The 13,181-nt window shown below is 46.7% G+C and overlaps 1 protein-coding gene across 2 annotated transcripts in view; it reads left to right on the top strand.

Annotated features, from left to right (window-relative positions):
• kdrl (kinase insert domain receptor like) overlaps positions 1-13,181 on the top strand; it is a 234,052-nt gene that overhangs the window by 191,101 nt on the left and 29,770 nt on the right. For both annotated transcript variants that reach the window (XM_078412567.1, XM_078412568.1), the window contains 5 exons: positions 381-469; positions 2,138-2,297; positions 4,587-4,684; positions 6,998-7,120; positions 7,205-7,316. In XM_078412567.1, the coding sequence (XP_078268693.1) occupies positions 381-469; positions 2,138-2,297; positions 4,587-4,684; positions 6,998-7,120; positions 7,205-7,316 (582 nt within the window). The remainder of the gene's footprint in view (positions 1-380; positions 470-2,137; positions 2,298-4,586; positions 4,685-6,997; positions 7,121-7,204; positions 7,317-13,181) is intronic.

Raw genomic sequence — 13,181 nt, forward strand, 5'->3', positions numbered from 1 at the left:
AAAAGTTAATTTTATTCTTGATTTGGCCGTTTATGCTTGACCCATTGGTTAACGTTTCGGGTCGAGACCCTTCTTCAGACTGAAGAAGGGTCTCGACCCGAAACGTCACCCATTCCTACTATCCAGAGATGCTGCCTGCCCCGTTGATTTATTCCAGCATTTTGTGTCTATCTTGTTTCCTGACTATCTGATATGAATGTTTCCCCAAGCATAATCTGCCAAATCAAGAGTAAAATTAACTTTTTTGTGATCAAGATGACAGTTTTAAACCAATCTTCCTTTTGTTGACGAGCTTGGCTGAACACGCCGATTGTAAACATTCCCACAAGACGGATAATTCTCTGAGATTAGTTTTTTAATTGTCATGTTTTTCTCGGCAGGCCCTCTGATGGTGATTGTGGAATATTGCAAGTATGGAAACCTGTCCAATTACCTCAGGAACAAGAGAAATGATTTCATTTTAATTAAGGTAAGGCTGAAGAAAGTGTAATCGAGACTGAATATTCATTGTTATCCTGCCTAATGACCCCAAAAACTGCACGCAATAAACTTTTTAATTTACCAAAGCAACTACCTTCTGACAAGCTCCATGCTGATTTGGAATAAAACTGATTTGACAACTGTATCAGAAATTATCTAATCGAGGGGCAACACGGTGGCGCAGCGGGTCGAGCTACTGCCTCGTCAGCGCCAGAGACCCGGGTTCCATCCTGACCTCGGGTACTGACTGTGTGGAGTTCACACGTTCTCCCGGTGACCGTGTCAGTTTCCTGCCGGGTGCTCCGGTTTCCTCCCACATCCCAAAGACGTGCGGGTTTGTAGGTTGATTGGCACCCTGTAAATTGCCCCCTGGTGTGGGGGGAGCGGATACGAGGGGCCTGCTTCCATGCCGCATCTTTCAATCAAGCAATCAAACTACTAAAAGAATTGAACTGATAATCTCATCAATATGCTGTGAGACGCACATCTCATGCTTGATATATAAATCTTGTGCGTGCGTGCGTGCGTGTACACACATACGCACACACACATATACACACACACACACACTTATGTACACAAACGCATATACAAAGTGTATCTATACATACATACACATACACTTAGACCTGCAGTAGACACACACATACATATATTAATATATACATATATACATATATATATACATGCATGCACAGATACACAAACACACACACACACATATATATATATATATTACACACACACACACACACACACACACACTTATATACACAAACGCATATACAAAGTGTATCTATGCATACATACACATACACTTAGACCTGCAGTAGACACACACATACATATATTAATATATACATATATATATATATATATATATATAGGTGTGTGTGTGTGTGTGTGTGTGTGTTTACAAGAAACCATACATAATCAGGTACTCAAGCTTCTACACACCACTTATTCTATCACAAAATCATACAAAGTAGGAATACATAACAAAAAGAAAATCTTGGCCAGATCGTACAAAGTAGGGGTAAGTGGTAACCAGAGACGTCCTGGCCAACTAAGCTCTGGCCTCTGCCCAGGGTCTCATGAAAGTGTCGCAGGTAAGGAGAGTTCAGCTGGTGCATACGTGGACAGTGTCTGCTCACTATGACGGTGCACACGTGGACAGTATCCGCTCACTATGATGGTGCACACGTGGACGGTATCTGCTCACTATGACGGTGCACACGTGGACAGTATCTGCTCACTATGACGGTGCACACGTGGAGAGTATCTGCTCACTATGACGGTGCACATGTGGGCAGTATCTGCTCACTATGACGGTGCACACATGGACAGTATCTGCTCACTATGACGGTGTACACGTGGACAGTATCTGCTCACTATGATGGTGTACACGTGGACAGTATCTGCTCACTATGACGGTGCACACGTGGACAGTATCTGCTCACTATGACGGTGTACACGTGGACAGTATCTGCTCACTATGATGGTGCACACATGGACAGTATCTGCTCACTATGACGGTGCACACATGGACAGTATCTGCTCACTATGAGGGTGTACACGTTTCACTCTCCCCTGATCGTGCTGAACACACCTGCCTTCCCGGGGCGCTGTAATTTAGAGACCCATTGTCCGTTTTCAGTGTCAGAGGAACATCAACCAGCCTGGCGCCGACACGGCCAGCGGGGACTTGGTGGAGAGCTCAAAGCGCCGTCTGGAGAGCGTGGCCAGTACAGGAAGCTCCACCAGCTCCGGCTTTGTGGAAGATAAGAGCTACAGTGACACGGAAGAGGAAGAGGAAGGTAACGGCATCTTCCTTCCTTGTGTTTACTACTCTGGAAATAACGCAATTGCCACGGTTGTTCCCATTGACCTGGTGCGACTCTCTGAAAAAAGAAAATGATCGCTAGAGTAGTTTATTCAACAATTTCCCACCAAACTAAACACCGATGGATTTGTGAATGGTTTTAAATAGACCTGCGTCAGGGCCACAACATCCTGTTTGACTTAAAAGTGGCGGCGCGCTGCTCAGGGAAGTCACTGTGTACTTCACGTAATCATTGATAATCTCGTCCCCATTGTCAGTAAACTTAATGTTATCAAGAGTAAATAGACCCAATGTCCCTTGATTCCGTTAGCCCTCAGAGCTAAATCTAACTCTCTCTTGAAAACATCCAGTGAATTGGCCTCCACTGCCTTCTGAATTCCACAGATTCACAACTCTCTGGGCGAAACAGTTTTTCCTCGTCTCAGTCCTAAATGGCCTCCCCCTTATTCTTAAGGTTTAGATTTAGTTCAGTTCAGTTTAGTTTATTGTCAAGTGTACCGAGGTACAGTGAAAATCTTTGCTTGCGTGCTTACCAGTCAGCGGATAGACAGTGCATGATTACAATTGTGCCATTTACAGTGTTTATACACATGATAAAGGAATAACGTTTCGCGCAAGGTAAAGCCAGGAAAGTCCGGTCAAAGATAGTCCGAGGGTCACCAAAGAGGTCGATAGTAGTTCAGCACTGCTCTCTGGTTGTGGTAGGATGGTTCAGTTGCCTGATAACAGCTGGGAAGAAATAGCAGATCAGGCAGCATCTCTGGAGAAAAAGGATGGGTGACCTTTTGGGTCGGGTGGGAAACTGTCCCTGAATCTGGAGGTGTGCGTTTTCACACTTCTATACCTTTTGCCTGATGGGAGAGAGGGAGAAGAGGGGGCAGCCCGGGGTGCGACTCGTCCTAGATTGTGATGGTGGCCTTGCCGAGGCAGCGTGAGGTGTAATCGGAGTAAATGGAATGGAGATAGACACAAAAAGCTGGAGTAACTCAGTGGGTCAGGCAGCATCTCTGGAGAAAAGGAATAGTTGATGTTTCGGGTCGAGACCCTTCTTCAGGGCGGTTGGCTTGTGTGATGGTCTGGGCTGTGTCCAGGTTAGGTTGTTTAGTTTAGTTTAGTTTAGAGATAGCTTTAGTTTAGATTTTACTATTGTCACATGTACCGAGGTACAGTATAATGCTTTGTTTTGCATGTCATCCAATCAGATCAGATAATATTGTACCTAAATGCAATCAAGCCAAACTCTAGTGCAATAGGTAGAGCAAAGGGGAAGGTACAAAGTGCAGAATATAGTTCTCAGCATTGTAGCGCATCAGTTCCATGGACAAAGTCCAAAGTCCACAATGGGGTAAAGGTGAATCGGACTCCAGCTTATGGAAGGACGGTTCAGAGGCCCGATAACAGAGGAGGAAGAAGCTGTTCTTGATAGACACAAAATGCTGGAGTAACTCAGCAGGTCAGGCAGCATCTCTGGAGAAAAGGAATAGGTGATGTTTCGGCTCGAGACCCTTGTTCAGACTGAGAGTCAGGGGAGAGGGAAACTAGAGGTATGAAAAGGTACAAAGAACTAATGGATGAAAGGTATGAAAAAAGACAGATCATTGTTCTTTGGAGATCAGTAACTGGACAGAGTGGATGTGAACAGCATGTTTCCACTAGTGGGAGAGTCTAAGACCAGAGGGCACAGCCTCAGAATAAAAGGACGTGCCTTTAGAAAGGAGATGAGGCGGAGTTTCTTTAGTCAGAGGGTGATGAACCTGTGGAATTCATTGCCAGAGATGGCTGTGGAGGCAGTCAATGGATATTTTTAAGGCAGAGATAGATAGATTCTTGATTGGTACGGATGTCACGGGTTATGGGGAGAAGGCAGGAGAATGGGGTTGAGAGGGAGAGATAAATCAGCCACGATTGAATGGCGGAGAATATTTGATGGGTCGAATGGCCTAATTCTGCTCCTAGAACTTATGAACGAATAAGTGTCACACTGAGGAAAGTGTATCAACCAAGCTCCTGATGCCTGGTGGTTGGCACCAATTTTCCAAATTGCTTCCTGAATTGCAAAGGCACCATATCCAGAATGGGAGCTGGCAGGTGTAATATTGATCCGCTGTGTTGAATTATGAAACGATCGCATCTCTCCGAGTTAGACACAGAATGCTGGAGTAACTCAGCGGGTCAGGCAGCATCTCTGGAGAGAAGGAAAAGGGTGCCGTTTCGGGCCGAGACCCTTCTCCGAGTTGTTACCCATCCTTATTCTGTTTCACAGATGCTGAGGATCTCTACAAACGACCGCTGGCCATGGAAGACCTGATCTGCTATAGTTTCCAAGTGGCAAAGGGCATGGACTTTTTAGCCTCACGGAAGGTAAGCTAATTCCACCAGACTTCACTGTATTGCGTCCTGATTACCGAATAGTGAAAGCCCTGGACAGAGTGGATGTGGGGAGGATGGTTCCACTAGTGGGAGAGTCTAGGACCAGAGGCCACAGCCTCAGAATTAAAGGACGTTCCCTTTTGGAAGGAGATGAGGAGGAATTTCTGTAGTCAGAGGGTGGTGAATCTGTGGAATTCTTTGCCACAGAAGGCTGTGGAGGCCAAGTCAGTGGATATATTTAAGGCAGAGATAGATAGATTCTCGATTGGTAAGGGTGGGGAGAAGGCAGGAGAATGGGATTAAGAGGGAGAGATAGATCAGCCATGATTGAATGGTGGAATAGAATTGATGGGCAAAATGGCCTAATTCTGCTCCTTTCACTTATGAACCTATGGTTTAAAGTTTCAATAGACAATAGACAATAGGTGCAGGAGTAGGCCATTCGGCCCTTCGAGCCAGCACCACCATTCAATGTGATCATGGCTGATCATTCTCAATCAGTACCCTGTTCAACTTGAAACATTGCCCCTTTTCCTTCCAGAGATGCTGCTTGACCCATTGAATCCTACCAACATGTAGAAACAAGGAACTGCAGAGGCTGGTTAATACACCAATGGACACAAAATGCCAGAGTAATTCAGCAGGTCAGGCAACATCTCTGGGATACATGGATAGGTGTTGCTTCGGTCGAGGGATGAATAGTCACCTGTCCGTGTTCTCCAGAGATGTTGCCTGCTAAGTTACTCCAGCACTTTGTGTCCTTTTGAGTTCCGCCAGCATTCTGTTTTCTGTTCTTTTGCTTGGCTAGGAGGAGTTGAGTATAGGAGCAAAGAGGTCCTTCTACAGTTGTACAGGGCCCTAGTGAGACCGCACCTGGAGTACTGTGTGCAGTTCTGGTCTCCAAATTTGAGGAAGGATATTCTTGCTATTGAGGGCGTGCAGCGTAGGTTTACTAGGTTAATTCCCGGAATGGCGGGACTGTCATATGCTTGTATACACTGGGCTTGTATACACTGGAATTTAGAAGGATGAGAGGAGATCTTATCGAAACGTATAAGATTATTAAGGGGTTGGACACGTTGGAGGCAGGAAACATGTTCCCAATGTTGGGGGAGTCCAGAACAAGGGGCCACAGTTTAAGAATAAGGGGTAGGCCATTTAGAACTGAGATGAGGAAGAACTTTTTCAGTCAGAGAGTTGTGAATCTGTGGAATTCACTGCCTCAGAAGGCAGTGGAGGCCACTTCTCTGAATGCATTCAAGAGAGAGCTAGACTGAGCTCTTAAGGATAGCGGAGTCAGGGGGTATGGGGAGAAGGCAGGAACGGGGTACTGATTGAGAATGATCAGCCATGATCACATTGAATGGCGGTGCTGGCTCAAAGGGCTGAATGGCCTCCTCCTGCACCTATTGTCTATTGTCTATTGGCTATCGTCAGTGCTTGGCACTTTCACAGCCAATGGTGGAGTTCATCAGGCAATGCCTTTGACGGTTTAGTAAAGTGAACATTCTGTGTTAAAGATTCACCAGGATAACGTGTAACCAGATGGAGAAGGGGCATGTGATGGGAGGAATGGAGCAATGGGATGCAAAACATTTTGAAGTCCTGCCTCTTTAGAGTTGGTGTGGCTGCCGCCTCACAGCGCCAGAGACCCGGGTTCGATCCTGACCTTGGATGCTGTCTGTGTGGAGTTTGCACGTTCTCCCCGTGACTGCATGCAGTACTCCAGGTGTGGTCTCACTAGGGCTCTCTACAACTGCAGAAGGACCTCTTTGCTCCTATACTCAACTCCTCTCGTTATGAAGGCCACCATTCCATTGGCTTTCTTCACTGCCTGCTGTACCTGCATGCTTCCTTTCAGTGACACACTCCAAAGTGCGTTCCTCTCACACTCCAAAGACGCGTGAGTTTGTAGGTTAATTGGCTTCAGTAAATTGTCCCCAGTGTGTAGGATAGAACGAATGTACGGGTAATCGTTGGTCAGCATGGACTCGGTGGGCTGAAGGGCCTGTTTCCATGTTGTATCTCTAAACTAAACTAACACGTTCTCCTTGTGAACGCGTGGGTTTTCTCCGGGTGCTCCGGTTTCCTCCCACACTCCAAAGACGTGCAGGTTTGTAAGTTAATTAACCGATAAAATTGTAAATCGTCCCCAGCATGTGGGATAGTGCCAGTGTACGGGGTGATGGTTGGACGGTGCGGACTCGGTGGGACAAAGGGGCTGTTGTATCTCTAAAGTCTAAAGGGACAACCGAATAAAACTGACTTTGGGTCAAAGCATCTGAAAACTGTGCTTTCATTCAGTGCATCCATCGAGACCTGGCAGCACGGAACATCCTCCTGTCTGGAAACAACGTGGTAAAGATCTGTGATTTTGGCCTGGCCCGTGATATTTACAAAGATCCAGATTATCTGAGAAAGGGAGACGTGAGTTTATCGGATGCCAATTTGCAATCACTGCGGGTCCTGTTGCTTCCTGCTTGTTAGTGACAACCTTGTGCCCCTTCGCAGGCCCGACTCCCACTCAAATGGATGGCACCAGAGTCCATATTTGACAAGATCTACACGACCCAGAGTGACGTCTGGTCTTTCGGAGTGCTGCTGTGGGAAATATTTTCCTTGGGTAAGCCTGACGAAACAAGCAGATCAGCAAAGAATGTTTTAAGTTGCATGTCACAAAGCTTAAGGCAAAGCCAACTTTGCAATGGGTTAGACCACGCTCAAAGGATGGACGCAGATACATTTGCCGTTGTGTACATACTCATAGGTTCATGAGTCATAGGAGCAGAATTAGACTATTTGACCCATCGAGTCTACTCCGCCATTCAATCATACCTGATCTATCGTTCCTTCTCAACCCCATTCTCCTGCCTTCTCCCCATAACGCCTGACACCCGTACTAATCATTAACCTGTCAATCTCCGCTTTAAAAATAACCAAAGACTTGGTCTCCTCAGCTGTCTCTGACAATGAATTCCACAGATTCACCACCCTCTGGTTTGAGAAATCCCTCCCTATCTCCTTTCTAAAGGTACGCCCTTTTAATCTAGGGCGGCACGGTGGCGCAGCGGTAGAGTTGCTGCCTTACAGCGAATGCAGCGCCGGAGACTCAGGTTCGATCCTGACTATGGGCGCCGTCTGTACGGAGTTTGTACGTTCTCCCCGTTACCTGCGTGGGTTTTCTCCGAGATCTTCGGTTTCCTCCCACACTCCAAAGGCATACAGGTTTGTAGGTTAATTGGCTGGGCAAATGTAAAAATTGTCCCTAGTGGGTGTAGGATAGTGTTAATGTGAGGGGATCGCTGGGCGGCGCGGACCCGGTGGGCCGAAGGGCATGTTTCTGCGCTGTATCTCTAAATCTAAGTCTAAATCTAAATCTGAGGCTGTGCCCTCTGGTCCTAGACTCTCCCACTGGTGGAAACATCCTCTCCACATCAGCTCTATCCAGCCCTTTCACTATGGAGGAAGTTTCATTAAGGTCCCCCCTCATTCTCCTAAACTCCAGCGCGTACAGGCCCAGTGCTGTCAAACGCTCATCATACATCAACCCAATCATCCCTGGGATCACTCACATAAACCTCCTGTAGATCCTCTCCTATGCCAGCACATCCCTTCTCAGATATGGGGCCCAAACCTGCTCGCAGTACGACAAATGCAGTCTGACCAGTGCCTGATAAAGCTAGCACAATATTCTGTTGTATCTGTTGTGTTGCTGCAAGTAAATCTGTAATAGAAATATAGAAACATAGACAATAGGTGCAGGAGTAGGCCATTTAGCCCTTCGAGCCTGCACCGCCATTCAATATGATCATGGCTGATCATCCAACTCAGTATCCCGTACCTGCCTTCTCTCCATACCCCCTGATCCCTTTAGCCACAAGGGCCACATCTAACTCCCTCTTAAATATAGCCAATGAACTACCTTCTGTGGCAGAGAATTCCACAGATTCACCACTCTCTGTGTGAAAAAAAAAATTCTCATCTCGGTCCTAAAAGACTTCCCCCTTATCCTTAAACTGTGACCCCTTGTTCTGGACTTCCCCAACATCGGGAACAATCTTCCCGCATCCAGCCTGTCCAAACCCTTAAGAATTTTGTAAGTTTCTATAAGATCCCCCATTGTTCTGTCTGGGACATATGACAATAGATCACTCTTGACTCCACTAACATCAGTGGGACCAGGAGTGAAGAGGGGAATGCTACCAATGGTTAGAGAGGAGAGATCACAAATGTTTGTTTTTTTAATCTCAATCATGTGTTTGGTTATTAATTGGATAAGTTCGGTAAAGTTCTAAAAATCTGGGGAAAAGAGTGGACGTGACTTTAGTTTTTTGTATAAATTGATAACATTCACGTGTCAGGGGAATGTAGGCCTTGCTTTTGTTGCATTGATTTCTGGCCTTGATTATAGCCACATTGAGTTATTGGTTCTGACAATTAGTCAAAACATTATGTGAGCTTTTCTCTCTCTCTCAATGAATCACACGTCGCACGCTGGCCAGGAATGCAGATGAAAGCGCACAGACCAAGACTATTCAGTGTCTTTAGAGATATTCCAGCTCCCCACACGTTCTGCTTGGCTTGGTATAAACGTTAAACTGTCCCGAGTGTGTGTAGGATAGTGTTAGTGTGCGGGGATCGCTGGTCGGCGCGGACCCGATGGGGAAACGGCCTGTTTCCAAGCTGTATCTCTAAACTAAACTAAATGGGAAGCACCCCCTGAGGTAGATAGGGGTGCTGGGTTGGAGGTGAGGTGTTGCTTTACAGTCAAGGGTCAGTCCTGTCCTCCCACAGCTAACACCCATGGCCATATTCCAACAGGGTTAATTGAGCACCGGTCAAAGAAGGAATCTCAACCCTTGTTCAAAGTGCTCGGAACTACTTAGAAATAAGACATGAAATGCTGGGAACACTCAGCTGGTCAAGCGGTATCTGTGGGACAGAACTTACTGCTTTCACAAATATTAGTCGTGGTACGGCACGACAGTGCAGTGGTAGAGTTGCTGCCTTACAGCGCCAGAGACCCGGGTTCGATCCTGACTACATGTGCTGCCTGTACGGAGTTTGTACATTCTCCCTGTGACCACGTGGGTTTTCCCCGGGTGCTCTGGTTTCCTCACATATTCTAAAGACGTGCAGGTTTGTAGGTTGATTGGCTTTGGTAAAGGTTGTAAATTGTCCCTGGTGTGTGTAGGATGGTGTTAGTGTACGGACATCGCTGGTCGGCTCAGCGCTGTGTTTAGTTTAGTTTAGTTTAGGGATACAGCACGGTAACAGGCCGCTCGGCCCACTGAAGCAACCGGAGGAAACCTATGCAGTCATGGGGAGAACGGGCAGACTCCACGCAGACAGCACCCAAGGCCAGGAATTGATCCCGGGTCTCTGGCGCTGTGAGGCAGCAGCTCAACCAGCTACACAACTGTGCCGTCATGTTAAAAAAACACACACACACTTTGAAAGACTGAACAGGACTTGACCGGCTCCGATTACATTTTTTTTTTAGATTTAGAGATACAGCGCAGAAACAGGCCCTTCGGCCCACCAGGTCCGCGCCGACCAGCGATCCCCACACACTAACACTATCCTACACACACGAGGGACAATTTACAATTTTACCGAAGCCCGTTAACCTACAAAACCCGTACATCTTTGGAGTGTTGGAGGAAACCGGAGCACCTGGAGAAACCCACGTGGTCACAGGGACAACGTACAAACTCCGTACAGACAGCACCCACCTTGGGCGGATATGGATCAAGCGCAGGCAGACGGGACTCTATACATTTGCCCAGCCAATTAACCTACATACCTGCACGTCTTTGGAGTGTGGGAGGAAACCGAAGATCTCGGAGAAAACCCACGCAGGTCACGGGGAGAACGTACAAACTCCGTACAGACGGCGCCCGTAGTCAGGATCGAACCTGAGTCTCCGGCGCTGCATTCGCTGTAAGGCAGCAACTCTACCGCTGCGCCACCATGCAGCCCTATTTTATCTCTGTTGTTTCTTTCTCCCAGCTAACGATGATCTATTCTCCATTTTCCTTGAGCTGCATCCCCTTTGTCTCGTTTTCACACCCTGCACTTCCTTGTCTCTGTGCCTCCCTCTCCCGTGCCTTCAGTCTGAAGAAGGGTCTCCACCCGAAACCTCACCCATTCCTTCTCTCCCGAGATGCTGCCTGACCCGCTGAGTTACTCCAGCATTTTGTGTCTATCTTCGTTAAACCACCAACTGCACTTCCTTCCTGCACATGGCTTTCTTTGGTATATTTGCTAAACTTAAAAATTAATATCCTCACCTCCAAGGGTACAAAATTACTTTGACAAAATGGACAAACATTTAAATGGCATCTGGAAACTGAACGTTTTGAATATCAACATTTGAATACTTCAAGTTCATACATAATTCCTTCATTCGTTGTTTGCCCGTTAAAGTTGTGAACAGAGAGATTGAGCCCAGAATTAAAAGTATTAAAAGATTACAAGAAAATCTGGCTTTATTCCACATTTTATATATTTTTTTCCACTTGCCTTTTTCTAAATCTGGACACCACGACAAATGTCCACCATGCACAATTGCTATGAAGGCAAATATGTTCCCATGTGGCTGCCTGAGATTAAGTTTCCATTATTTGTATCAGCAATAGCCAAAGTATATCCCAGTGAGAGCTAAAAAGAGGGAGATTAATCAGTGATAATGGGCCAACTGAACACATAATTAAAATAACACACCAGTTTTCCTATTTAAAATCTAAATCAACAAGGCAAGGAAGTCTGATTCTTATACTTTGAAAACCAATCGTATATTTATTCAGCGCTTATCAATCAAACCGCACAGTGCTTAGCAAAGAGACGTATTGATACTTAAGAACAACGAGCTGCAGATGCTGGTTAATGCACAGAGGGACCTGAGACGTCACCTATCCATGTTCTCCAGAGATGCTGCCTGACCTGCTGAGTTACTCCAGCACTTTCATAAGTCATAGGAGCTGAATTTGGCCATTTGGCCCATCGAGTCTAGTCCGCCATTCAGTCATGGCTGATCTATCTTTCTCTTAGAAAGCCATTGACTTGGCCTCCACAGCCGATTGCGGCAAGTAAGTCCACAGATTTAGCACCCTCAGACTAAAGAGATTCCTCTACGTCTCCTTTCTAAAGGTATGTCCTTTCATTCTGAAGATGTGCCCTCTGGTCCTGGACTCCCCCATTAGTGGAAACATCCTTTCCACATCCACGCTATCCAGGCCTTTCACTGTCCAGTAAGTTTCAATGAAATCCTCCCTTCATCCTTCTAAACTCCAGCGGATGCAGGCCCAGTGCTGTCAAACGTTCATCGTACTTTAACCCAATCATCTCCGAGATCATTCTCGTAAACCTTCTCTGGACCCTCTCCACGCGCCAACACATCCCTCCTCAGATATGGGGCACAAAGGACTTTACTGATACGTAACGTAGAAACAAGGAACTACAGATGTTGGTTTACCAAGGAAAGACACAAAGTGCTGGAGTAACTCAGCAGGTGAGGCAGCATCCCCGGAGGACACGGAAAGGGGACGTTTCGGGTTGGGAAACTGGACAGATTTCTGAAGAAGGGTCTCGACCCGAAACAGAGTCTGAAGAAAGGTCTCGACCCGAAACGTCACCCATTCCTTCTCTGCCGAGATGCTGCCTGACCCGCTGAGTTACTCCAGCTTTTGGTGTCTACCTTCGATTTAGACCAGCATCTGCAGTTTTTTTTTCCTAAGCAAAACTTTGTTTGCGATTGTTTTCTTCAGATGAGCATGACTGAGGAAGCCCATATGGAGAAACGTGTAGAATTACACGCACGGCTTTGCAAAAATGGGAGGGGAATGTCCAGTAGTTTTTCCTTTTGTTGTACTTGGCAAGAGATACATTGCCTGGATAGGATGTGGAGGAAACTCAGTCAAACGCGATTCCACCCACGGAAAATCAGGCGGGCTCCACTCTGGACATGAATTCATCCCCACCCAACCTCCCTCAATATGGGACAAACAGGCTACGGTTTGTGTAAAGTTCAATCATGGTCTCAGAGTCAGGCAGCACGGAAACAGGCCCTTCAGCCCAACTTGCCCGACTCGTAACATCAACAAACACTCTTGCAATAATAACACTGGTAGCCGGAGAAGATCTACTGTATCTATACACTAAATCTCTTGTTTGTTTGTTTGTTTGTTTCTGAACTACAGCCAAAACGGTACATGATAGCGCAACAATTTTAGGCCCACCTTACTCACCGTCGTCCCTTTGGTGCTAATGGAAGACGTTTCATTGCAATCGGTGTTATATTTTTTAAGTTATTCACATTTTAAAGTTTAAATCTCTCTCCTAGGGAGGGAGGGGGTAGGGAGGGAGGGAGGGAGGGAGGGAGGGATGAGGGGAGGAGGATAAGGGGGGTTGAGGGGGATTGGGTGGGGGGAGGGGGAGGGGGAGGGAGAGGGGAGGAGGAGGGGGGAGGGAGGGGGAGGGTAAGGGG

The sequence above is a fragment of the Rhinoraja longicauda genome, chromosome 15, assembly GCF_053455715.1.
Source record: "Rhinoraja longicauda isolate Sanriku21f chromosome 15, sRhiLon1.1, whole genome shotgun sequence".
In the NCBI taxonomy this organism is placed as follows: Eukaryota; Metazoa; Chordata; class Chondrichthyes; order Rajiformes; family Arhynchobatidae; genus Rhinoraja; species Rhinoraja longicauda.